This window comes from Mauremys reevesii, linkage group 10 (genome assembly GCF_016161935.1).
Source record: "Mauremys reevesii isolate NIE-2019 linkage group 10, ASM1616193v1, whole genome shotgun sequence".
Classification (NCBI taxonomy): Eukaryota; Metazoa; Chordata; order Testudines; family Geoemydidae; genus Mauremys; species Mauremys reevesii.
In genome coordinates this window covers 2,320,969-2,348,384 of record NC_052632.1, presented here as the reverse complement: position 1 = coordinate 2,348,384, position 27,416 = coordinate 2,320,969, and the positions used below count along the sequence as shown (strand labels likewise).

At 43.2% G+C, this 27,416-nt stretch overlaps 1 protein-coding gene across 1 annotated transcript in view; it reads left to right on the top strand.

Moving 5' to 3' along the window:
• Positions 1 to 25,735, top strand: part of ADAMTS7 (ADAM metallopeptidase with thrombospondin type 1 motif 7) — a 134,288-nt gene extending 108,553 nt beyond the window's left edge. Inside the window, exon 24 of the mRNA XM_039490895.1 lies at positions 23,667 to 25,735. Coding sequence (XP_039346829.1) covers positions 23,667 to 23,830 — 164 coding nt within the window. The 3' untranslated portion in view covers positions 23,831 to 25,735. The remainder of the gene's footprint in view (positions 1 to 23,666) is intronic.
• Positions 25,736 to 27,416: the final 1,681 nt, after the last annotated feature.

The following is a 27,416-nucleotide window of genomic DNA, read 5'->3' as shown; positions in this document are numbered from 1 at the left end:
CCCAACCTGTTTCAAAACGCTTTCAAGTCAAAGTCTAGTTCAGGAACTGTGTGGCTAAGCACATTGTCCACTTACAGTTGTATTACTGTTCGGCAAAACACACAGGTTGTGTGTAATCTCGTAACTAGCAGTGTCTGCTGTAAGAATGCTTGGAACTGCAGCAGCATGAAAAATGAATCGCCTTTCACCCCTAGATTGAGCTAAATTTTTGGAGAGGGTGGTAGAAAAACACCCACAGTGCAGCTGTCCATGGGTAAATGGAAAATTTCAGTTTGCAAATGCTGGAAGCATTTTCAGTTTCCAGTCACAAAATCCATTCCTCCCCCTCGCCCAAAAAATCCCTGTCTGTGGGTGTGCAGAGATGTTCATCTTTTTCAGTTGCTTTGCTGGATGGGAACTTCCATTCAGCTATGAGCATTGCCTTCATATGAAAACCCCACAATTTCTTGTTGACTTTCAGAACTATTATCTGGATGTCCCACTCTCTGACCACAGGTCCTAGAAGATAAGAGCAGGAGCAGATTTTGGAATATAGAGAAGGCTGCCATCAGGATAAGAGAGCCAGCAAATGCCTCTGTAAAGCTGGTTGCTGTGTCTCTGCCCTTCCCTTTTGAGCCCTGGAGCAATGCAGAGGGTCAGCTCAGCCACATTAACCACTCTATCATCAGATAAGAATTTCTCCAAACACTTAGGCAGAAAATTGGAAAAGAGCTATGCAGTGCATCTAGTTTTATTACAGCCTTGGAAGCAAACTAGGAAACAGATCCCATGGCAGGAATCCCAAGTAAGAGGAGCCCTTTTATCTAGAAGGCAAAGCTGATTGAAACACAAAGGCAACAGCTACTTTATATTCAAGCAAAATGACCAGGGATAAACAGAGGAGCGTGTCCTCATGCCACAGTGAATGCCAGGAGATGCATATTCATTGTGTGTGTGATTCCTTTTGTTCATACCTCATCTGTCCAGGATAAAATGACCCTTTGCTATGATTTTTCAGAGCAGTAAGAATATTGCACAGGTAATAGTGACATTGTTGATTAATTCATTCACTCCTACCAGTGAACGTCTGTTCTGGCCACAGGTTTCAGTTCAATATCAACTCAATGCATATGGTACATTGCTGTGACCCTGATCGTGCAAACAGGTGTGCTAGCACAGCCCTCTGGGCTAGTGCAGAGTCCCATTGGCATCCCTGGGTGCAGGACTGGGTCCTAAGCATGCTCAGTACAGACAGCTGAGCAGAGGTGTTGTACTGGTCTCTTCTGACCCTCAGCTACCCAAACTGCCATGCTATGATTTCTCAGGGACACCCAAAGAAGAGAGGGCAGAATTTGTGGCTGAGATCAGTATTGCAGAGGGTTTTGCCACTGAGAAGTCAGGATGTGTCAGCATCTTAAACTGATCCAGATTACTTGCATTTACATTCAGTTAGGTCTTTTGGGGGCTTGCTTTTTTTTAAAACCTCCTCACCCATGTCCATAGCTGTCCACACAGTGCCTCTCCAAACCGAATCTATATACACAGGTTCTAAACCATGGAAAAATGTGGTTTCCAATAAAGAGTCACAGACCCTGAACTCTAGTGGCACGTGATGCTGCCAGAATGGTCACAGATTTGAGTGAAGGGTTCAGTGTTAAAAGTGGAAAACAAAGGGACATTATGGGCTGCAGCCACTGTACAGTGTAAGCTCATTAATAAAGGTCACCTCTCCCTCAGTGTGGAGAGGAATATGCACAATACGCTCGTGTTAAACAAAGCTGAGATTTTTCCCAGACACTTCAGTCAAAGGCACACTGATTTAAATTAAAACAAAAAACAAAGTTATTAACTACAAAAAGGTAGATTTTAAGTGATTATAAGTGATGGCAAACAGATCAAAGCAGATTACTTAGTAAATAAACAAAACTGCAAACTAAGCCTAAAATACTAGAACGATTGGATATGAATTAGCAATTTCTCGCCCTGACTGATGATACAAACAGGCTTGCAGATACTCAAGGCACAAGCTGCACTTGCTTTTTAGTTTGGGATCCTCACCCCTGTTCCAAATCCTTTTCTTTCAGAACTTCTTTCAGGCATTGAGATGTGGGGGAGTGAAGGACCACAGATGAGGTCACTACCTGCCTTATATAGCATTAGCATCTGGTGGGAACCCTTTGTGCCAAAAACAGCTCCCAGCCCAATTTGTGGAAAAATACAGGTACCCAGAATGGAATCCAGAGTCATGTGGTTCTGTCACATGCCCTCACAGAGTCAGAGCAGCCATTACTTACAGGCTGGCTGAAATGTCCTCAGGAAGGCTGAGCTATTCCACAGCCCATTGTCTTTGCTGATGAGCCATTAGCACCGTCTGGCTTCTTCATTGTTGTACCTGAACGGCTGGCTGTGGGTGTTTTCCAGAGTAACCCATTTGAAATACAGATCCATAGTCAATTTTCATAACTTTTGATACAAAAATGAGTCATGCATACAAATAGGAGAATCGTATTCAGCAAATCATAACTTTTCCAATGATACCTCACATGACTCATCTTGTACAAAATGCATCATAATTATGCCATAATCATCTCGTAATCATACAAGCATGAAGCATATGGGGGGCAGTGTCACAGGGAGCTACATCTTAGTGTAGACGCTTACAGAGTTAGGGTGATGTAAGGCAGCTTACATCACCCTAACTCTGTAGCCTAGGCCAGGCCTTAGATGAAGGAAGGTGAAAGTGTCAGCAGAGGCGCCAACTTCACAAGTCCCTGGGGGGGTGCTTGATCCCCGCTCTGCCCCAGACCCTGCCCCCACTCCACCCCTTCCTCCAAGCCCCACCTCTTCCTCACCTCTTCCTGCCTCCTTCCCACCAGCACCTCCTGGATGCCGCTGAACAGCTGATTATGGTGGGCGGGAGGCTTGGGGGGGGGGGGGGGAGCTGATTGGCAGGGCCACCGGTAGGTGCTGAGCACTCACTATTTTTTTTTCATGAGTGCTTCAGCCCCAGAGCACCCACGAAGTTGGCACCTATGAGTGTCAGTCCAGTTCATAACATGCTGGTGTCCATATCACTGAAACCACTGTCAAAACTGGTACTGATTGAATCACTACCGCTGAGACCAGCAGAGATGCCAAGCGCTGACTCTGTATGGTGATTAGGGGCACCTTGCGAGTCAGAGATGAGGCATACTGGTGGGGCAGCATAGGGAAGTCAGTGATGTTGTTCCTAACCCCACCCCAGGGGTATTATATCACAGCCAAGTCTATCCCAACTGGTGACGCCATTGGGTTCATTGCCTTCTCTTTAGTCTGAAAGCTGAGAGCTAAAATTATTTTTTCTGCAGTCAGGAACTGATCCAACTCCCATTAACTTCTACGGAAAGATTCCCATTGACTTCACGGAGAGTTGGAGCAGGTCTTGTCTGTGATAGTTACGGCTGCAGCTGAGGTCAGTAGTCTGCTCAGATACAGTGATGTAAATCCAGAGTAACTCTACTGACGTCAATTAATTCACCATGTTTAAATAACTACGCTGAGCTATGATGCTTGGCACGTATGTACATGTGCTCATATCACACAAAGGAAAATGACACAATCCACCATAACTTAAGAACCTATCTGAGTCGTCAACATGCTGCTGCAGAAACAAAGTCTTGAGGGTTTTTTTTTTAAAAGAGAGAATAACAAAATAATTCTTTGCTGATTAAATCTGCAGACCAGAAATATTGAGAGGACAATCCCGCTTAGTTAGGATTTACTGTACCGTCTGCATTCTGTTCTCTGCCAAGAATGCTTTAGTTTAGCACATGACCTGAAATTATTATAGGTCATTCAATGATGAGCCTGAGCTGCAGGGGTCCTAATTTTTTTTAATACCACTGTGAAACTTCAGTGTGAACCTGTGTTTGATCCTGAACTGTATGGAAATGTGCCCCAGCCAAGAACTGTGCAGCATTAACCCAATTTTAAAAAAGGAGGGGTCCCATTCACACAGACCCCAATGGGGAAGTGAGTACAAAGGTGGCTTTATACCATGTTTGTGTTATTCCCACCCCCATCCTGCAGCTGACCTGGGGCCATTTTGGCCATGCCACAATTTAGGGCAGCCTCAGGGCTGCTCTAAATTGTGTTTGGCTGTCTCTAATCCCATAACTCGGCTTTCATATATCCCCACTGAAAAAGAGCCTACCATTTAGTTTCCCAGTTCCTGGATGCCAGACTGACAAATACATTGATGTGCTGTGGGCTGAGTTAAGGACTGCATTATAGTGGAATCCTGAGGAGTGGGGAGTGTCATTGTATGTGAGATTTATTTATAGAGGGACAGAGTGAGTACATGTGCTTTGTGGGGTTTTGAGGCATGTTAAAGAAGGATCCTGCACCTAGGCACTTCCTTGCTTTAAGGGTTTGTGTGGATAGGTGTCCCCTGTAAGTGGCCTTAATGTGTTTTTAGCTAAATTTTCACTTTGTGGGAGTTATATTATTTCTACGCAGATCCCAAAAGTTCTTAAACTTAAGGAGTAGTCCTAAAAAGAAGCTAATGCATTACACGGGCCACACAGCAAAGACTATCAAAACTCTTTCAGAAGTATGAAAAGAAACAAAATCACTAGGCGGAGTTCCTTTCTAACAGAACAACAATTCCATCATCTCCCATGATTAATAATGAAAAGTCCGTCTTACCTTGTTGAGATGCTGATTTACCCATTTTAGCCAGCACACTGGGCCTAAGAACACACTTTTTAAATGTCTGGTTCAAAGTACAGCTACATATTACATGTAACTCTGTGGTGGATTTTCTGCTCAGGGGACCTATTAGTGAAACCATTTCTCCTTTGGAGCCAGAAGGCTAATTTGGATCTAGTGAAAAATGTATTAACAAATAGCATCAGGAGGGAAAGATCTGCTGTTGCCCCAGGGTTAAGCTAGGCAGCTGGGATCTGTCAGCATTATTACCCTGTTCAGCAGTCTAAACATGTTGGATAATGAGCAGTGTATACATACAGAGTGCCATTAAAATACTTTGTCGATTGTTGTGTCATTAAAACCAAACACTTCATTCCTTATAGGTTGTCATCAACTTGTGTTCCTTCCCCTGATTCTCCCCACCACCGCCACTTGCCTTTTCTTAGCTAATAAATGTCACTTGCTGGAGTTAATTTAATTCAGGTGTGTTGAAGACCTACGCATCAGCCCCCCTGGAGCTGATGGGGATGATCAGCCATGCCTATTCCTGAGATCCTGCACTCAAATGAAATGGCAAGGAAAGGTTTTCTTTAGAGCGTGCTGAGCACTGAGAATAGCTTTCCGAATTAGAAAGGAGCTAGGGAAGCATGCTCGGATCTCATTTGGGGTTTAAGACTGAATCAGAGCTGGGATTCTAGCTCCAATCAGAGCAAGGATTTCAGCCCCAAATGGCAGAAATTGGGACAGGAATCTTCTCTTCCGTTTTGTCTGGCACATTTCAAGGGCTTTCTAAAGAATACGTCTTGTGAAACCAGCTGTTAGCAGGAGAGTTTGGAACCGGAAATAGACACCTTGTGCTTTTGGAACAGCCCTCCTCTGAAAAACACGTGGGCAGAATCAGATCAAGGAATTCAAATCCAACCGTCACCGTTTAGTTTTGGCCCATCTCTCACCATAAAGCCTGGTCCTGGAATGTTCTTTAAAGGGAAACGTATGCTTACAGTGGGGACGCCCGTGGCCGGCAGTCTGTATGTGTTTTATTATAGTCTCTCAAATGTTCCTCCCTCTGCTTGTGCTGCACTTTCACCAACCCTTGCTCAAGCTCAGGGATTCCTATGGCTCTCCCAGGCAGCCAGTACTGGAGTTCCAGTTGCAAAGGGAATGTTTTCCCCAGTGTTTACATTTTCTGTCCCTTATCATCTCTTTGAGGGGTAGAATTCTTGGAAACCCTTGCTGGTGCTTGTGAGTGCAGTGGGTCAGTTCTGCCCCCAGCAACAGGTCACACATGGGAAACAGCGTTCGGCGCAGTGTTTTTACTCTGTTATTATTTTCACGCCGTTTTTGTTTCATTTTTCCCCATGATGTTTGTTTCCGATAGTGTCTCTGACATGCCTTTAGAACAGCCAAAGATGACTGTTATTGACTGCAGCAGGGCCAAAAGGCCCCACCCCGCTCTGCTAGGTGCTGGACAAACACACGGAGATAGTCCCCACCCTAAAGAATTTATAGTGGCAGGGCCGGCTCCAGGCACCAGCGAAGGAAGCAGGTGCCTGGGGCGGCCAATAGAAAGGGGCAGCACTCCATCTGTTATTGGGGCGGCACTTCGGCGGCAGCTCAAGCGCGCTGCTTTAGTCTTCGGCGGCAATTCGGTGGTGGGTCCTTCACTCCGTCTCTTCCTCTTCGGCGGCACTACAGTGGCAGATCAGTCGGGTTTTTCTTGTTTTTCTTTCTTTTCTTTTCTTTTTTCTTCGCCACTTGAGGCAGCAAAAAAGCTGGAGCCGGCCCTGTACAGTGTAAATAGAAAGCAAGTATTATTATCTGCACTTTACAGATGTTTTAAAGGGCTTGATTCTCCACTGGCCTGTACCTTGTGTAGCTATGTATCTTGGTGCAAAGCAAATGCACAATAGCTGTGCAATTTACTGCTTTCGTTTGGTGGCCTTTAGATCTAGATTTGCCCATAGTCTGGGGGGGTTGGGATCCAACTCTGAATTTCTCCAGAGTTTGTGTGTGTTTGGATTGTGGGGTGGGAGTGTTGGTTGGTTTGGGTCTATCTTCTGCCGAAGCGTGTAACACAGTATATGCACTCCTGGTACTTCTGTTGTTACTCTAAAAACAGGGCTGATGGAATCACAACAGCTGCATTGTTTTCTGATTTTAGTTCCTTCCTCTCCATAAGGCTATTTACACTATGCAATGCCTTGTCGAACTTGGTACTAGTTAGCAAGTAAGGTGAGAATTAATATAGTGTTTGAGCTGGCCTCAAAAAAGGCATATTAGAAATCACTGCATCACATTCTGATTTTCAGAATAATTTGTGCATATAAGTCTGTGTCCTATTCCATGGATGGGGAAGCAGCAATAAATGTGCCATTGAGTTTCCTTTATTTCTTGCGAAATACCAATAATGTGCAGTCAAGAATTGATATTCTCAAATGATACTTGGTCACTGATTTAATGTAGGAGTGCTACTTGGACATTTTAGAATTATTTATCAATGCACTCAGCAACATGAGGAGCATGGTAGCTGAACTAGCATGCTCTGACACTGGTAATACTGGTTGTTGCTGCTGAGGTGAGGTGTATTGAGGGAGGGGCATAGGAGAATGGCTGTAGGTGGGTGGACTTCACTCAGCATGGCAATCAATCCAGCATCTTTCATGGACACCTACTGCTTCTACATTTTTTGTTTAAAATACACACACGCCCTTTCAACCACAGCACATCCTCAAGGCTGTGACTTTGTTGTCTTCTGTATTTGTGCAGTGAGCAGGGATGGCAGGGTGTTTACCAGAGGTGGTTTTCAGCTGGTAAAATCTTGGTTTTTACTGCCCAGGAAACAATAGGCAGGCCCAGTTCAAGACATTTTTCTATTTTAAGAACAGTTTAATCAATACACAGCACATTATACGTGTCATGACTCATATTTCCGTTTTCAATATTATATAAACAAAAGTCAAAAACAGTCGATTATATGAAAACACCAATAATGCATTGTGGTTGGCTTGCAGCATTAAGCAATCAGAAGGAAGCAGAGTTGCAGATACCAGTCCAGGTCATTTGGCCATGCAGCATTCTGTAGCAGAAGACCAACTTTGATATAGTGGCTAGACCGAGCCTATTCCTCAGTTTTGAATGGCTGTATCCAAAGTTTGAATAGATTAGTTCTGTGCTTGCTGAACTTGCTGGACACTGATGCAATTATTTTTCCCAGTTTCCTGGTTTAACCAGGTTTAAGTTGATATTTACCAGTGTCCTGTCCTAAATTAGTTTTTCCCAGGAAATTGCCAACTCTAACATCAAATAGCACAACTGGATAAATAATAATAAATCTAATAATGATCATTCAGATGCAACTACAAAGAGGTATTTCATTCCCTAATTAAAACAGTAGATTTTTCATATCACAGGGTGAATGTCTTGTGCAGTTTTTATTGAAGTGATCATGCTTTTTGATCAACTCATCCAGAAGATTCCTGCCCCACCCTCCCCACAAACAATCTCTGTCCAGATAACTTTTTAAAAACTAAATCCCAGTAGGCATTACTGCCTAGTGCAACCAATTACAAGGCTGAAAGAATCTCTCTGTTTATCGTATGCTTTGTCTTACATCAGTATGAATGCATAAGCAGCTTCAGTGTTCTGGAATCTCATCCTAAAAAGAATCTCACAATGATAGAGCTCCTTTGCTGGCTATTTAAATAGCTCTGTAAAGGAGCCTCTCTTGAAAGCCTTTGATAAGGAGGCCTTTCAATGAGGAAGTGAGACCTAATCTGAGCAGCAAAATATTAACCCTTACTTAACTATTTTGAAAACATTTCAAAACATATCAAAGGCATTTTTCTTGCTCCATTTTGTGGCATTTTTAGGAGACATACAGGAGAGAAGAGAAGAACTGATGCTATAGGGACAGGGGTTGCTACAGCTTCTGGCTAATCCACTGCCCAGATTTTCTGTACGCAACTTGATTCTAGAAAATTTGGGGAACAGTAGAGGGTTTTTTGTGATGAAGGAGCCCAAGCTCAGGTCTGTAGCAGAGAATAAAAATATGTATTGCACCCCCAAAGTGCCACTTATCAAATCTGTGTTCAGAGCTACTCTGGTGGGTAATTATCTGTTAGAGTAGCCTTCAAAAGATAAAAGGGAAAAAAACAAGAAGATTGGCCAGTAATGTGACATAGAACAAATCTCCCGATCACTGAACATTTCATTTAACTGGGATACATCGGCATGCTCCTTAAAGCACTTCTCCCCTCCCCCCCATTTTAAGAAATCATGTTTTACCCATGTTTTAACTCAGCCAACTTTAACTAACACTTCCCCCTCCTCTAAAGCAACCCTGCTTCCTGCAGTCCGGCTGTGTGTGCAACTCCTGGGAGAGATCAGTACATGCCACCAGTAAGGAAGGCCTAAAGACTGCATCACTATCCCTTTTACCTTTGTCTTGTAAAAAATGTTGCTTATGCAAAATAGCTGCCCATGAAGATTTATTTGCTGCAATAAGAATTTGATTATTTTCTCATTTTGGAGTTAATGCAACTTGCAGGAGTTTTGAGACTCCTTTAGCACATGTATTTAAATTGGTTTCATATTTTGGCTAGGAAGTCACAGGGTCGTGTTAAGTGACCCATTTAGACACAGTTGGCTCTTTCTCCCCGTATTGTTCATAGAGAATGAAATGAAAGAAAGCACATTCATTTTTCATGAGTTTAAGAAAAGTCCTTCAGTTCTGGCTCTGCCTCAGCTCTTGGGAAAGGAGAATTTCTCTGTCATTAGATCCACAGACTGAAAAATGGATAATCCCTCTTAACCTCTCAAAAGGCACAGGCATTTTTTCCCTTTGTCTACAATTCTCTAAGTCAGACACTTAGGAAGTGTTAGATGTAGGCTACGTAATTGGACTGTGCTTTAGTTCAGGGCTAGCTGTAGAATGGGACTGGTGTCACCTCTGACCCGGTGATGTCATTACTTGCTCTGGATGGGAACAGAGCACTTGCATTCAGAAAGAAAACACTATTCTCCTTGGGGTCCGAATGTGTGACATCCTCCCCGCCCATCACTCTGTTATTTCTAGGCTGAAGGGAGAAAACAACAATGCTGCTGCTGCCAGTGAAGAAGCCATGGTTTAAAGGGGCTGTTTCTTTTAATGTGTAACCCAGTTTAAAAGCAGTTTTAGTGATCTCTGTTAACAATGGCTCCTCTAGAATATGTTTTTCTTTAATCATTTGATGGATTAGCCTCTCACAGCTATGAGCTGTCTGCAATTTTACAGCCATCATTTCTCCTCCAAAATAATCATCTCCAGAAAGGAAAGGTAAAGCTGTGTAAATGGCTATATTACAAAATAAAATAAAAATGTTACATGGTAAGTTGCGAGGAGCAAGAATGCAGCATGGACTAACAAGAGCCAGATCTTCTACAGAGCTGTAGAACATCATGCCAAGATTTCCAGAAGAAAACCACTAACGCTAGGCTCCGAATTCCATATTTAGAATAACTGGCCTGATTTTCAAAAGTGCTGAGCACCATTGAGTTGACTCTTATGAAAATCAGCCCACTAGTTTGGGTGCCTCTGGAATCTAACTCTAGTAGACACCCTGTATTGAAAATCTTGGCCCATGTTTCCATGGGTAAAACTCTCCTGGTTATTATCAGAAATACATTTAATCCATAAAGTCTTCATGAGATTCTGCTGTCTCTCTGTTAAACCTCTCTGAGACATAGAAAATTACCAGGTCTTTCTAAAAGTCTTTGATTTGCTTCTCCCCAAACAATTCACATTTTACAGTTCCTTGCAAGAAGTGCACAGATCCCCATGGTTAGTTGCAAACCACCCTTTTTGCATTTACAAGCAAAGTATTGCATGTGCTTCCCATGCAGGAAACGGTGCACATCTTAAAGAGGCAAAAAATTGGAATCCTAGTATATTCACTGGGCTGTAGCTCCTATGAATGTGTCAGATTTTGGATTCCTGTCTGCATAGGTGCTGGAACTAGGAGTGCTGGGGGTGCTGCTGCACCCCCTTGTTTGAAGTTGTTTTCATCATATCCAGGGTTTACAGTTTGTTTCAATGGCTGTCAGCACCCCCACTATACAAATTGTCCCAACACCTCTGCCTATATGCAGTGTGCAGCCCAAGGTGCTTGTAAAAAGCATGAGGGAAGACAGGTCTCTTTATGGCTTAGATTAATGCGCTTTCCAGTTTATAAGTCTGGCCAACAAACCCTTGCATGAGGACAGCCACCAAAATAAGAAAAGGAATTATTATAGTAGCATTGTGGCTATTCCTGTTCCTGCAAAAACGTTAAACACGTTGCAAGATAATCTGTGGTAAGCAGCTTTTTTTAAAGGTAATTTAGTGCTGACGAATGACTGAACGAGTCAACAGTAATGCAAGTTTCCCCACACATCTCTCCTCAGTGTTGGATTTAGGCCACTGAAAATAAATCTGATATTATTATTTGTATTCCAGTTAGCAGCTAGAGCAGGGGTTCTCAAACTGGGGGTCAGGACCACTCAGGGGGTCGCAAGGTCATTACATGGGGGGTCGTGAGTTGTCAGCCTCCACCCCGAAGCCCGCTTGCCTCCAGCATTTATAGTGGTGTTAAATATATTAAAAAGGGCGTTTAATTTATTTGGGGGGTTGCACTCAGAAGCTTGCAATGTGAAAGGGGTCACCAGTACAAAAGCTTGAGACCCACTGAGGTAGAGGTTCCAACCAACACCTGAGCTCCAGTGTGCTGGGTGCTGTACAGACACCATAAGGGACAGATGTAAACTCTTTTCAGTCCCTACCACCTGTAATTCCCTCATCTAGAAAGAATCCCCCCACCCCCCAAGGAGAATAGCAACAGGCTCCAAAACAAGGAACAGAATCTAAAGAAATGGAAGTTGTGTCTTTATTTTTCTCCCTATCCCTTCCAGGGCTCTGATGTGACTAGCACATAGACATGAATTGTATTTATTCTCCATCCTCTCAGCCTGCCACAGTCCATGCATGAGATCCTGCCTAATGCTATGCGGATAGTCCCTTTAGAAATGCAGACATGGGGGACTGTGATATCAGTTGTGATGGAAAGTAATCAACAACAAAAGTGTTAAACCATTTTCTTTAATGACAACCCACAAGAGAGTCTAGTTTCCTGGTTGCATGCATACAATGTGCACCCTGACCTCTGCACTAAACCCTGTATTTACTGGGGGCGGGGGGGGAGAGGGGTCCTTATCAGACTTTGGAATGTAGTAGTTCATTGGACTTAGCCACTATAGAACAAGGACAAAAATCTAAAAGGCGGGTAACAGTGCAGGAAGCTTATATCACTTAATTTATACCGTTCTTTTGGTGGCTGTGCATGCTCCAAGTTATGTTATCTTCTCCCTCTTAATACGGTGACCAAGGACAGAGCTTATTTTAAAAGGGCAGAAAACTATAAATAGAAGGGCATATTTTCTCTCTCTCAGTCTCACACACAAATATACATTTGCCAAGCTGAACAATATGTATATATTCAGCTAAAGAGGCTATCAAAGGCTGGATTAAAGAAGGACATAATGGGATGATATTTTGGAGGGGGGGGGGGAATTTTCAGTGGAGTTCTGCCAATCTGTGTGATCTACAGCCTACATGGACTTCAGCACAATTAAGCCAACATATTGCTACATGCTTACTTGCTCTCTAATAAATGTATTTTTAAAACAACAGCTGTTACAGCTGGAGCATTTCACTAATGCTTGAGTGGAGTGGAGCTATGACTGGAAACAGTAGGCCCCAATTCTGCAGCTGACCCCATACGTGGCAGCTCTGAAGTCAATGGAGCTCCATGGAGCTCTGCCCATCCAGAGACAATTGCAGGATCAGGACTTTATTCTGTACAAGCTCAAACCTAGAGGGAAAATATCCACAAGTCCTCTCAGTAATGAATCCGTCCTATACTCTCTAGTTATCATTCCAATAGAATTAGAATTGTAGGACTGGAAAGGACATTGAGAGGTCACCTAGTCCAGTCCCCTGCACTCATGGCAGAACTAATTATTATCTAGCCCATCCCTGACAGGGGTTTGTCCAACCTGCTCCTAAAAAATCTCCAATGATGGCGATTCCACAACCTCCCTGGGCAATTTATTCCAGTACTTAACTGCCCTGACAGTTGGGAATCTTTTCCTAATGTCCAGCCTAAACCGCCCTTGCTGCAATTTAAGCCCCTTGCTTCTTGTCCTATCTGCAAAGGTTAAGGTGAACAATTTTTTCCCCTCCTCCTTGTAACAACCTTTTATGTACTTGCAAACAGTTATCATGTCCCCTCTCAGTCTTCTCTTCTCCAAACTAAGCAAACCCAACTTTTTCAATCTTCCCTCATAGGTCATGTTTTCTAGACTTTTAATCATTTTTATTGCTCTTCTCTGGACTTCTGTCAGTTCTGGACTTCTGTCTTTCCTGAAATTTGTCACCAAAAACTGGACACTATACTCCAGTTGAGGCCTAATCAGTGCAGAGCAGAGCAGAATTATTTCTCGTGTCTTGCTTACAACACTCCTGATAATACATCCCAGAATGATGTTTGCTTTTTTTGCAACAGTGTTACACTGTTCACTCATATTTAGCTTGTGATACACTATGACCCCCAGATCCCTTTCCGCAGTGCTCCTTCCTAGGCAGTCATTTCCCATTTCGTATGTGTGCAACTAATTGTTCCTTCCTAAGTGGAGTACTTTGCATTTGTCCTTATTGAGTTTCATCCTATTTACTTCAGACCATTTCTCCAGTTTGTCCAGATCATTTTGAATTTTAATCCTATCCTCCAAAGCACTTGCAACCCCTCCCAGCTTGGTATCATCCAGAAACTTTTAAAGTGTACTCTATGCCATTATCTAAGTCATTGATGAAGATATTGACCCAGAACTGATTGCTGCGGGACCCCACTCAATAATTCCTTCCAGCTTGACTGTGAACCACTGATAACTACTCTCTGTGAACGGTTTTCTAACCAGTTATACACCCACCTTACTATAGCTCCATCTAGGTCATATTTTCCTAGTTTGTTTATGAGTAGGTCATGCAAGACAGTATCCAAAGCCATACTAAAGTCAAAATATACCACCTCTACTGCTTCTTAATCATATCTATTCATCTTTGAATTATTTTCTTTAGAGTAATCAAATTTAAACTGTTGAATTCTCCTTGAAAAAAATAAAACATTAGCTGATTTACCTTAAATATCTTTTAACAATTCTCTTTAAGAAATAGTAACTGGTTTCTAATCTCAGTGGTCCATCAGAGGGAGCAATGCAGTCATGGATTAGCCTGTGCTTTTATAAGAAATATTACAAACATGGGGCCATATCTTGCCATCTTCCTATGGAAAATACAATAGATTTCTGTGGGAGTGCTGCACCCAGAAGAATGTGCCCCATAATAAACAGGGTAGGTTAGGATTGTTGGTTTATTTACGTTTAGGAATTGCTCACCCAGTGCTCTGAGTTTTATACAATTCAGTAGGTCAAAGGACCATGCTGAGATTGCGTTCCCTTCTCCGGAAAAAGAAAGGGAAAACTGGAGGAAATGTGAAAGGGTTCAGAGTATTGTAAAAGAGAGAAAATGGCCACATTAGGCATCTGCCAAATGTAAAGGACCAGTCCCCAGAAAGGCATGCTGGGAAAAAAGTTCCCCTGTAACAGGACAATCCTGGACTAAGGGAGTTAAGAGACCAGGAAGTCACCAAGCAAGGAGCCCTGGGGAAAAAGCTGCATCTGTGTTATGTCTCTGTGACATAACAATCATAAATGGACTTCCCTGCGACAACCTACGTCAACAGGTTCGCCTAATTACAGAGGAAAGTTGGTCCATTTGACATCTCACTGTTACAATGGCTATCCTAAATTCACCACCTTGGTAACCAAAGATGACAGCCACAGTAGCCGCGCACATCACATGGTTAGGGCACAAAGACCATCCCATTGAACTCTGTTCGGGTGAGCCGGCCTCTCTCTGAATCACAAAGGTTTCCCCCCCACATCCTCTCATGCACATTCAAGTAGACTGGAAACCCCGTCCAACTGCGGTTTGCTTTTACAAGGTGGAGTCTGTGGGTGTTGAGAGCACTCAGTACCTCTCATCGGATGCTCGTCCTTTGCAGGATTGGACACCATAGTGAAAATCGAAATTCATTGCTATGAGCTGTTTTAAAGCTTTGTAATCTACAACACTCTGAATTCCCAGGGTCACTCATAGATGCCTGCTTCTAATTACTGATACGAGCACTTTAGCCAACAGAGTGAAAACAAGGCTTGTAAATGCTCAACTAGTCAAGCTCTAACAAGGGAATGATCCTGCTCCCACTGAAGTCAACAGGAGTTTTGACATTAAGCTCAGTGGGGGTAAAATCTAGCCAGTGCTTAATTTGTAATGAACAAGGTGCCGGGGCTCAAGCAATTTTTTTCATTCATAACTGATGCAGCAGGGCTCTGAACTGCCAGGCCCAGAGGTGCCAGGGCTCTGAACCGCCAGGGCCAGAGGGGCCGGGGCTCTGAACTGCCAGGCCCAGAGGGGCCGGGGCTCTGAACCGCCAGGCCCAGAGGGGCCGGGGCTCTGAACTGCCAGGCCTGGGCACAAATTAAGCACAGGATCCATCCCTAAAACCTGATTAATGGGCTAATCACTGCAGCATAGACAAGCTTTTCAGTGCCACAAGAGGGAACCCCAAGGCTGGATGTGTTGTGCTAATGCCAATGCATCGCACACTGGATACATGCCTGAAAAGAGATGGGAAGTTAGTTTTTAAAAACAAAAAAATGCCTTCTGGTCACTGGCTAGAAGGCCCAGTGCTGCTAGACTGACATTCTGAGATGGGATTGCTTCAGCGTTAGAAAAATGCAGTCACAACTTTAGCATCACATAGTAAAGTTCCCCTGTAAGTTCCACTGTAATAGGTGAGAAAATGTGTTACATGAGAGGGATATATATATATATATCTCCATATATATATATATATATATGGATATATATATATATATATATATATATCTCCATATATAGAGAGATAAAATTTATTTGTGTACACATAAACACACACACACACACACCGGTACATACATACACCTCTACCCTGATATAACGCTGTCCTCGGGAGCGAAAAAATCTTACCGCGTTATAGGTGAAACCACGTTATATCGAACTTGCTTTCATGCGCAACCCCTGCCCCCCCCCACCCCCCGGAATGCTGCTTTACCCCGTTATAGCCGAATTCGTGTTATATCGGGTGGCATTATAGCGGGGTAGAGGTGTATATACAATTTTCTGTGATAATGTTCGCACAATTTATTTCAATATGAAGATAGTTGGGCAGCCCTAGAAGAGGCAGTAGACTGGGAGAATGCCTTTTCAAGTCAGAACGGGTACTCAGAAAATCACAAAGGCCAGAGGTCAGAAGCTTAATTCTCTGGTTATGTCAACTCAGCTCCAAGCTAAACTTTTCCTTGTTATTACAAAACCTGTACCAGGAAGTTTTTGCCCCCTCCAGCATAAAAGTAAATGCCTATGTCTGAATGGCAGCAGTTTAAATGAAATTTAAAGTGACTTTCATGCCAACTTGAAAAAACAAAACAAGTTTTCAGTTCCTAATGTGTCAGCAGAGCCCTGGCTTTAGCCAGCCTTTTTTTTTTTTTTTTAAAGCAATTCCTCTAGTCTAGAGATCTGGAAAAGCAGATTTTTTTCCCAGCACAAGAACACGCATCTCTCTTTCCATGACTATTAAGTAAGGATAACAAATAGGGGTAGGTTTGTAATGGTCCTTAATTCCTGTGGTTGGTTGTTCCACAGCCTGAGGCCAGCCCTTGAGAATGCTCAATCTGCTGCACATACCAGGTTTAGCCTGATGGTAGAAAGCTCCATTTTGCCTGAGGAACAGAGTTGCCAACCACAATCTTCATCACGGCACTTTAGGCTCTTTTAAATATCCTGGGCCCAGGCCCCTGAGAGCCATGAGGATAAGAACCAAGAACATGTCTGACTCTCAATTCTATCGGAAGCCGGTGCAGAGAGCAGAGAGCAGGTTTGATGTGCTCATGGTAGCCATTGCTGAGAAGATGCACTGCCATGTTCTTGTACTAGTTGGAGTTTCCATAGGGCAGGTGATTTCCTGCCCAGATCGATCGCTTTGCTGTCGTCCAGCCAGGAGGTGACAAAGGTGTGCATAACCAAGGCCAGGTCATCGTCCACCAGGTGGGATGGAGTCTCCTACCATCAGTGTGCTATGCAACAGTCTTTTCACCTTTGTAATCTCTGATGATTTAATTAATATAAACAATAGCTGGTCTCTGTGATGACATCTAATCTTCTTGAGGACAAGAGGAGTAGACAGACCCCTTGCGAGTTATCCCATCAGTGTACAGGGACAATAAATGCAATAGAGGGGTCACTGCTTGGCTCACACACAAAAATTAAAGCCAAGTGAAAAGTAAGGTAGGCAGAAAAGTTATTGTGACAGTGTGTGTAACACGTGGCCAAACACCACCTTCAGGTAAACCATCTGGAATAAATCTTTGTTGTTGTTGTTGTGTTAGCCACAAAGGTGTGGTTTTTATCAATGTATAAACAGTGGAATATCAAATATGAATAAGAATCTGGTGTTACCTTGAACATGGCATTAGGGAGACCATTACTGGAATATTGTGTCCAGTTCTGGAGTCTGCAGTTTAAAAAGGATACTGACAAATTGGAAAGGGTTAAAAAAAGAGCTAGAAGAATGATTAGCGATCGCACAGTGGAAGACTAAAGAAGCTCAAGCTATTTTGCTTAGTAAAGAAGATTAGAAGTGACTGGACTGTAACCTACAAGTACCTACACGGGGAGAAGATTTCCAATAGCAGATGGCTCTTTAATAACAGACATAGGCATAATGAGATCCAGTGGCTGGAAGCAAGAGAAATTCAGACTAGAAACAAGATCCAACATTCTAACAGTAAGGGTAATTAATCACTGGAACAGCTTGTCAAGGGATGTGGTAGCATCGCCTTCATTTGAAGTCTTATAAGCAAGACTGGAAGGCTGTCTAAAAGCTGTAGCCTAGCACAGTTAGAAGTTAAGGACGTGATACAGGAATCAGTTGGTGAAATTATCTGGCCTGTATTATACAGGAAGTCAGACTATGATCATGATGGTTCTTTCTGGCCTTGAAATTCTATGAATCTATAAATAATTGAAACATTGGAAAAAATACACAGTGCCCAATGGACGTCAGTCTCAGTATGTCCCCTCGGTGCTTTAGTGCCAGTTACCCAGGGCTGCAATACAAACCTTACGGGAATTCTGGCTAGCTAGAGCGCTGCTTGGCACAGCACAGGGCATTTTTTAGGCAAGCTGTTTAAACCTCTTTGGGATATTTTTGTCTTTTCATTTCCACCTATTTAACTTCAATGCTTAATGAACATTATGGAGAGCTCAAGAACTGTCATCTTTGCAGCATCCCTTCAGAGGACACATCTTCTGCTCCTTCTCTCTTCTATTCAATGTTACTTTCAAAGCGGAAGCTCTGTAAGTGCAGAGATTTTAGAGGCAAAGCTGAGAAATTCCACAGGAACCTGAAATTCAGCAGGTTTGGGTTAACCTGAGGTCATTCCTCTTGTTGAAGAGTAAATGATTACTGAATCCTGTAGAGGTGAAATGGTTTCACTTGCGTAAGTGATTGAGATAATGGCATAAGATTGTGATTGTAAGTTTCTGCATTCAGTTTTAACCAGTTTTATAACCCTGCCGCTCAATGATCTGTTAACATTTCCTTCACACACCTTTACTTTCAAGGGGGTTGCTCCAGGCTGAAATGTGGCAACATTTTTAGCGGGACAAAGTGGGTGAGGTAATATCTTTTATTGGACCAGTTTCTGTTGGTGAGAGAGACAAGCTTTCAAGCTTTCACAGAGCTCTTCCTCAGGTCTGGGAGATGAAGGCCAGGTCTACATTACAAACATATTGGTATAATTACGTCACTCAGGGGTGTGAAAAACACTTCTCGCCTTAGCTACCACCTCTCGGGCAGGTGGATTAAATACGCAGACAGGAGAGCGCCTCCTGTTGATTTAGTAGCATCTTCACTAAAGCGCTACAGCAGAGCGGCCACGCAGGTGCAGCACTGTAGGTGAAGACAAGCCCTAACTCGGGTCACTGCTAAATACAAGGTGGAGCAGATTGTTTAGCACAAGTAGTTAATACCTATTTCCAGAGACCATTCAAGGTGAAGTGGCCAGTTAACCTCCCTCCAGTCATAGGGAGGAAAAGGGAGGGGGAAGCAGCTGTGGGGGGCGGGTTAGTGGGTCACAGATTGTTGTAATGAGCCTTCAATCCAGTGTCTCTCTTCAGTCCATGATTTTTAGTGTTTTTGCAAAGCTTTTGTTTTTCCTCAGAGGCTTTGGAGATATTCGGGTTACCTCACAATAGACCCATGCCCTGCAGCATCCAGGAGTGGGGCACAAACCGCTCCAGGCACAAGTACACCTCTACCCCGATATAACGCGTCCTGATATAACACCAATTCGGATATAACGCGGTAAAGCAGCGTCCCGGGGGGCGGGGGGACACTCCGGTGAATCAAAGCAAGTTCGGTATAACGTGGTTTCACCTATAACACAGTAAGATTTTTTGGCTCCCGAGGACAGCGTTCTATTGGGGTAGAGGTGTATATCAGGGCAGAGGTGTATGTCTTATGGCCTGACATTGGCAGAGAGCAGCAAATGTGCTAAAGGAACCACCTCCCCATGGGGCCTTTACGCCAAAGCTGGGCTGCTGCTGCACAGGGATAAGTGCTGTGAGGTGAGGAGATAGACTGAGACCCTAATTCCCAGGGAGCTCATTTTGCAAACGGCGCTTTCAGAATTCAACGCCTAGTGACATGGACATGTTTAGGAATGGGAAGCCAAGCTCTAATGCCTGGGATTTGAAGCTAGACAAATTCAGAAGGGAAATAAGGTGGAATTTTATTATTTATTATTATGTTTAAGTGAGGGTAATTAGCCATTGGAACAACTTACTGAGGGACATGGTGAAGACTCTGTGGCTTGAAGCCTTTAAATCCAGACTGGATAGCTTTCTAAAGGATTTGCTGTAGCTCAAGTGGAGGTTAGGCCTTGATGCATAATTTACAGGATGGAATTCTCCGGCCTGTGCTGGGCTGGGGGTCAGACTAGATGGTCATAATGGTCCTTTCTGGCCATAAAGTCTGTGAAGCTATAAACACGGAAGAAGCACAATGAAGTTACTCCACTTTCTTAAATGTCTGTAGTTCTCTATGAAAATACCTGATGTCTACTAAAAAACCACTTACTGACTATTGAGCCAGTATGAAAGTGTCCTGTGGTGGCTCCTGAAGTACCAATTCTGCTGCACTTACAATGTCTGCGGCGATTTTAAGTTACGTACTGAACAAACCCATTAAAGCAATGCTAAGGATCTGCTTTATACCCATAAAACTGAGGGGGGAGAGGCCAGATAGGGCACTCCATGGCTCAGGGGCCAGACAGGGGATACAGAATCTCTGGGCACATGGGCAGGTGCCGAATGCCATCGCACTCGGACATCTGGTCCTGTAGCGAGGTGCAGGCAACTTCAGGGGACAGGTGGAAAGCAGCCCCTCAGGTCCACCAGGATTATAGTGCTAGCCTTTGCGTGGGGATTGGAACAGGGGCAGTGGACAGCTCTGGGTATCCTGTAAACCTAGGCAAGAGCCACTCACAACCTGGCCCTTTGCGTATAGAAACGAGCTAGGGAGCAGATTTCTCATTAAGATCTTGAGCCAGTTCACACACTGATGCGGAGTTCCTGAAAACCCCAGCCTGGGCTTTCAAACGTCCCCCCCCACCACCACCACCCCAGCAGCCAGTGATTTGAATACAGCTCAGCTTTCAAGGAGTTTGAATGGATTCCGCAACTCTGCTGACTGGGCTGGAAATTGTAACCATGCAAAGCAGCCAGCTTCTAGCTAGTGGGGGCTCCCTTTAAGTAGATGCCCTAAGGGGAAGGATAGGAGAGGTAGGGTGTTTAAACAGCTTTTCACCAGTGAGCCAGCAAAATGAATTAGTGGATAATGGCTGGCATTTAGGGGCTTAGTCTATTGTAAACAAGTTTTTCAAGCCCCAAAGAGTGATTGCCAAGCAGGAATAGCTGAGGGAGAGCGAGAGAGAGAGGAAGGATCTCCACTGAAATAGGAAATTCGTTTAAAAAGCAGATTGGCTTTATTAGTGAGCAGCTGCGAGGCCAAGTGTGGAATCTGAAATGGACGCGACAATCTCTGCATTCCACATTGCACAACATTTGTTCCGTTAACAACTGATGATCAAATTCTGTCTCCTGGGAGCAAGGCATTGGCCTTTCCCTAAACAAAACCTTTTGTCCCTTGAGCTGAGGCAACATGAAGTGATGGTCAATGACCAGTGTCCCTCCAGCTCAGTACCAAATAGCCTACATTTACTATCGCGAACAATGTAAACAACAGTAGATTTGTGTTTAGTAATCATACCTCTTCTGAGTCTATGAGACTTGGCCAAGTGTTTAATTCTGCAGGATGGAGGGCAGTTACTAGTGGAGTTCCTCAGGGAATCGGTCTCGGGACCAATCTCATTTAACATTTTTATTACTGGCCTTGGCTCAAAAAGTGGGAGTGTGCTAATAAAATTTGTCGATGATACAAAGTTGGGTGGTATTGCCAATATGGAGGAGGACCGGAATATCCTACAAGAAGATCTGGCGGACCTTGTAAACTCGAGTAATAAAAATGGGATATTTACTAGTGAAAAGTGCAAAGTTGTGCATTTAGGGACTAACAACAAGAATTTTGCTATAAGCTGGGGATGTATCAGTTGGAAGTGACAGAGGAGAAGAAAGACCTGGGTGTATTGGTTGATCACATGAGCTGCCAATGTGATGCGTCTGTGAAAAAGGCTAATGCAATCCTAGGATGCATCAGTCGAGGTAGTTCCAGTAGCGACAGGGAAGTATTAGTACCAGTATACAAGGAACTGGTGAGACCTCACCTGGAATAGTGTGTACAATTCTGGTCTCCTTTGGAGTGGGTGGGTGAAGTTCTGTGGCCTGTGATGTGCAGGAGGTCAGGCTAGATGATCATGATGGTCCCTTCTGACCTCCGAGTCTATGAGAGGGTGTTGCCCAGGAGTAGACAATATAGAGCGAATTAGCAGATTACCACCACCACCCGTCAGAGTTAGACTTTGGGAAGGGGTCACACTTTACTGTAATCATTCCTATAGATTACAGGGGGGAGTCGAACTAGACAGAGGTGATGTGATTTAATGGTGTTTAACGTAGCCGTGTACATGGGGAGGTTGGGTGTGAGTGCCAGAAGCTCCCTAGAAGTGGGGCAGCCCACTGGCGCCTAGACTGTGGCATTGCCCCCTGCTCGGCCTCCTCCCCTGTGGCCCTGCCAACACTCTATCCCCATTCCACTCCCCCAGGGCCCCTGCTGCTCGCACTGCTCGGCCCCCTCCCTGGAGGCCCCCTCCACCTGCCACTCCTCGGCGGGCTGGGAGCGCCTTGGGGGAGGGGGCAGAGAGGTGTGGGGGATCCTTGCAGGAAGAGCAGGGGGGTGTCCGGGGGGAGAGAGAAGCAGCGTGGGTAGGGCCATGAGGGAAAAGCGGGAGCGGGAGTGAAACACCAGAGCGCTGAGCCAGTTGAGGTTTGCCCATTGCTAGTTAAAGTTTCATGGCAGCTCGGAATATTTCAGTTCACCGAGAGGAGCATTAATCTGGTGAGTCTGACGTGAACTCACAGATTACCTTGCTCACTGAGCTGATTGATTCCTGTGCAGCATAAATCTAATGTTCCCACTGAGACAGAAAGAGTATTAGCATACAAACTCAAGAGGGGACATTGTTTGCATTTATTAACAGCTGACCGGTGACTCAAACAAGATTTGGGGAACACTGATGGTTTTAAATCAGGGTTTGAAGATGGGAGGATTAGAGGCAGTTCATAGTTAGACCAGCGGGGTTTTGTGACTATATCGTCAAGGAATGCTGTTGTGATGCGGTAATCCATAATGGACAGTATCTTAAACCATAGCCAAAAAGCTGATGTTGTTCTGATTAAAAGCCATCCAGTTAGTTCATGGTGCTCTTGTAAGAATGTAAAAGAACTCAGCACTCCTGTGAAAATTATGTGCCATAAAGACTCTGGGGATGGAGCATTCATACCCAGAAGTCACCTGGAAGCATTCCTCTGAATTCCAATAGTAAGGTGAATGATTGGCATCCACAGTGCTGCACTGTGCCACATACTTACGATATGATCGACCTTTGTCGTATAATTCACTGATTTGGAAATAAAAATAGGAGAACAGTTAAGGGACAGATCCAGGCAGATAAAATCATTGGTACAGACCTGCCATGAGTCCCACTAATAATAATACTTTGCATTTATATAGCACTTAAGACTTCAAATCCATTTCCAGACATTAACTAATTAATCTCTTCAAGGAGCTGAATGACATCCACTCCAAGTGACTTCAGTGGGAATCGCAGCAGTACATGTCTGATTAAAGAGCCTGCTGTGAAATTGACACGTGACAAGACTTAGCCACCCCAGTGCCTTTCAGCATCCCAAAGACAGGCAGCGTTATCCCATGAAGTCGCTGTGGGGGAGGATTCTGTCCCTTTGATGTCAGCACAGAGCCCTGTCCCCATCTATGCAAATCCTGCTACTCAAGCTTTGTGGTCGCATGACTGATAAATAATGAATAAATACAATAATTCTAATTGCTTGATTTTGCTAAAGGTGATGTCACAGGTCTTATCTGCGATGGGTGAGTTTCCATTGGCACTTAGATTAGATGGGAACAAATACGAACATTCAGCCCTAGGGGAAAAGAGGACTCTGCTTTCCAGGGCTGCACTGGTCTTTGTTCCTATATTTACTATACTGTCAGCCAAATACAGACTTTTGCATCAAACCTTGTATTCATGGTAATGTTATTTCTGTCTCTTCATTCTCTCTCCTTCAGCCTTCATCTGTGAGCGGGACCGCCTCACGTTCAGTTTTTGTCAAACCCTAAGGATTCTGGGAAGATGCCATCTTCCAACTGTCAATGTGCAGTGCTGCCGAACCTGCCGCCAGCATGGTCACAGTGCTCGGGATCGTGGGAATGAACGTGTCTCCAGGAGGTGAAACCATTTAGGTAGAAGGACCCTTTATGGGGAGGGGAAAAACAGAGCTGTAGAAGCTTCAAGAGAACATGCAGTGAACAAAAGGAACTCCTTAAAACTAGGTTTTGCCACATGGTCTGTTCATACAGCAATGCAGAATGTTGCTACAAGTTCCTCACTGGGGATTTTGTATGGTGCTCTTTAAAAACACAGGGAAGATTTTTTTTTTAACTACAGTACATGGTGCTCAAATGATCAGTCTGAAAAACAGAGCCTAGCTCTCACTAGACAGCACTCAAAGCACTGCTAGTTACCATGGAGAAATGTACTGTTTCCTAGCAAGTAACTGAAAACAGATACAATTTTCCATATTTCATGTCATGCCTAATGTTAGACAATCTACAAGAGAACATTTTAGGAAACAAACTTAAAACAGAATAGCAAACATTTTGGGGCGCTCTCTCTAAAAGATGTATGGTGCTATCATCGGACATTTTCAGCTTTTGGTTGGTGTTGGCAGGCCAGCACAAAACTCTGACCAAATGACTCTTTATTATTATTAATTATTATTATATATAAGTGAGCATCTATCATTCCAAACAGTGTAGTTTTGGCCTTTTTTTCCCCTTTTCCTTTTTTTCCTCGAGGGACTCAAAGCTGGCAACTCACTTTTGTAATGTACTTAAGAATGTTTACAAATTGAAGTTAGCTCACCATAATTTAAGAAACAGAGACAGATCAGAGTGAGCAAGGAAGAAAAATACCTGCACTTGTCATTTTCACCAAGAGTATTAGGCTTGCAGATCATCCAGTATGTCTGAGTATTCCTTACCCTTTTAATGCTGCTGCTGGTTTTCTGTGTAAAAGTGAGTGTACATGAGTGTGTTTTGATGGAAGGTAAAGGGGTGAGGACATCAAACCATGACTGAAGAGACAAATTTAGGTTGGAGGAAAAATTACATTGTCCCTGGCATATATTTGTAAAGAGTCCAGAGTGCTATCCTAGTCTAATTCATGAACAATGTATTAAAACTGCATCTACTGCTATTTTACCTTCTTCACATTATTCCTCTGGAAGGCACGAATGACAAATTGGATTGTTAATGGCATAACTGGATTTCCGCATGTGATTACAACACTTTGTATAAGTTTGGTGGTTAATTAAGGTTTTGTCTTTGTTTCTACAAATTTAAAAATCTTCTTTCTTATTGCTTATAGCTTTACTTTTGTTAAAGTTAGTTGATTCTTTTAATTAGACTGTCCAATATTGTACAAGGAAAGGGTACATAATTATCAAGGCAGGCATTGTTCTTATCTGTCCGGGGTCCAACAGTGACTGTATGTTACTCCCTCAGTGTATTACGAAGGACGTATTATATTGGTCCCTGAAAGAAGGTCCAAAACATTTTGATAAAACTTCATTTGTATGTTACTCTTCAGGATACAAAAAAAAAAAGACCAAATAATTGTAGACAGTGAATAAATTCCTACTTGCACTGAAGTAAATGGGATTTTGCCACTGATTTTAATTGAAGTAGGAGCGAGCCCAGTATCAGTTAAATGATGTTGTGCAATACAATTGTACAGTTCAGAATAAGTGAATCTTTTTTAGTGCCACCCTGATTTGTACTGTATCAAGCCATTTTCAGTACAAGCGCCAAGATGACAAGGGAAATTCCTGTGTCTAATTTGTATGTAAACTGCAGCCACCTGTATTTTGTTTCTTTCCAAGCTGATGTAAATTTTTTATATTTAAAGAGATTGTGTACGTTCCTGTTGTATTTCCCAGCAATGGTGCCGTCCTATGCATCATTTGGTTGCATTCATCAGGGCTCTAAGACTTTACTGAGAAATAGTTTCTAAGTTTGTTGTTTTTTAAATGCCTGTAGCTCACAAGTGTGTTAAATTAAACTGTTACAAAAGGAAATGTAATGTCTGCAGGTTTTTCTGTTCTCTCACTGTTCAAATAATTTTTCATTAAAATCCCATAGAGAAAATTTATGCACCATGATAGCACTGGCTGCCTGACAACTTTCCTCTTATCTATAGCAGAAACCAACAATCAGGATGCTTCTGAAAATCCTTTGAGGCTGCTGATGGAAATTATTATTAATTTTGTGATTAAAATATAAAGCATGTAGATATATGCAGATTTGGGGTAAAAATGTGAAAGTGCCTAGGTGGCTTAGGACTCTTTTTGACTTCAAAGTCACTTAGGTGCTTTTGCAAATTTTACCCCTGTGCCAGACAGGTTATTTTCAATGATAGTCCACATTTTCAAGTGACCCAAGGGTACCCTTTCAAGTGACCTGTCCACATTTTTCAAGTGACACTTTGATGAACATAGGTATCTTACTTGGAAATCTAGATGGTCACGCTCCAACAGAATTATTGCAATTCTCCTTTAAAATATATGTATTTCCATATATTTTATGAGGAAAGGAAGTTTTGATAACTGATACGACTGGTTCAGGTAATCAAGATGCTGTGAAACTGATATTTATAAGTTGCTGATGAGGAAGAGAAATCTAAAGTAAAAAAAGAATTGTTTTCAATGGTGCATACATCCCATGCCTCTAGAAGGAACTAGTCATAATGGCTTCTTCCCAGTCATTTTGTTTTTACTTATCATGGAGAATTCTCATATAGCTGCAGTGATCTTCCCTAACATGCGAGTTATAAAACTTGCCTTTCAACATGTGACCCTCCGTTAAATGAGCATTGGACCAGATCTAGTGGCACTAGTCACATTTCATCAAGAAAACATGGCAGCCTTCTGAGCTACTGAAACTCTGAGCTACTGAATTGACAAGGATGGACATTGCAAATATCGCAACAGAAGTATTCATTCAAGTACATTTCATTCAAGCATAGTATCAAACCAATCAACAGCTGCACACCAAGCAACTGTATACCTGCTACAAAAATATTCCTACAGCACTTTCCAATTCAACATCAGGGTAGAAAAAACACCACTGGGTTTTGCTACATCCTCTAATTTCAGAGTGAAACCAACAGAATAAAGAATGTTTCCAACTCTGGGTGATGTATTCTGCTGTAGGTATTCTGTTTGTGTGAGGACAGTGTGGAGCTCTCTGGCGAATCATAGACTCACTGGCATGGTGTACATATGCCTTAATTATTTGCCCTTCTTTGTTGCCTTTAGGAGGTCAGTTTGCATTCATGACAAAGCAGAGCAGAATTCTAGAGCAATTTGGTGTCTCTTGGTCCATACAGGTGGCGCCTCTGTAGCATGCACAGCTGTATATACCTTCCCTTACATAGCCTCAACCATTCAACACCTCTGTCAAAAGAAGCAGCAGTATCTGTGTGCTTAACTTAGCCCAAGAACTCAGGGGCTATCCTGTAGCTATCCAGAAGGATTCAAATGCCTGAGAATAGCCTGTGCCAAGAACAACCTTTTCACCACAGAACGATGCTTAGTGTACTAACTACATGTGCCAAACACGTCCATTACTTCTGTGCCCCTCGACTTTGTGCGCCTGAGGCAAGTGCCTCGCTCGCCTCGCCCTTGTTACAGCACTGCCACTGGGAACCCCTTTAGTGAGATAGTGGGAGCTGGTTGTCATAAGAACATAAGATCAGCC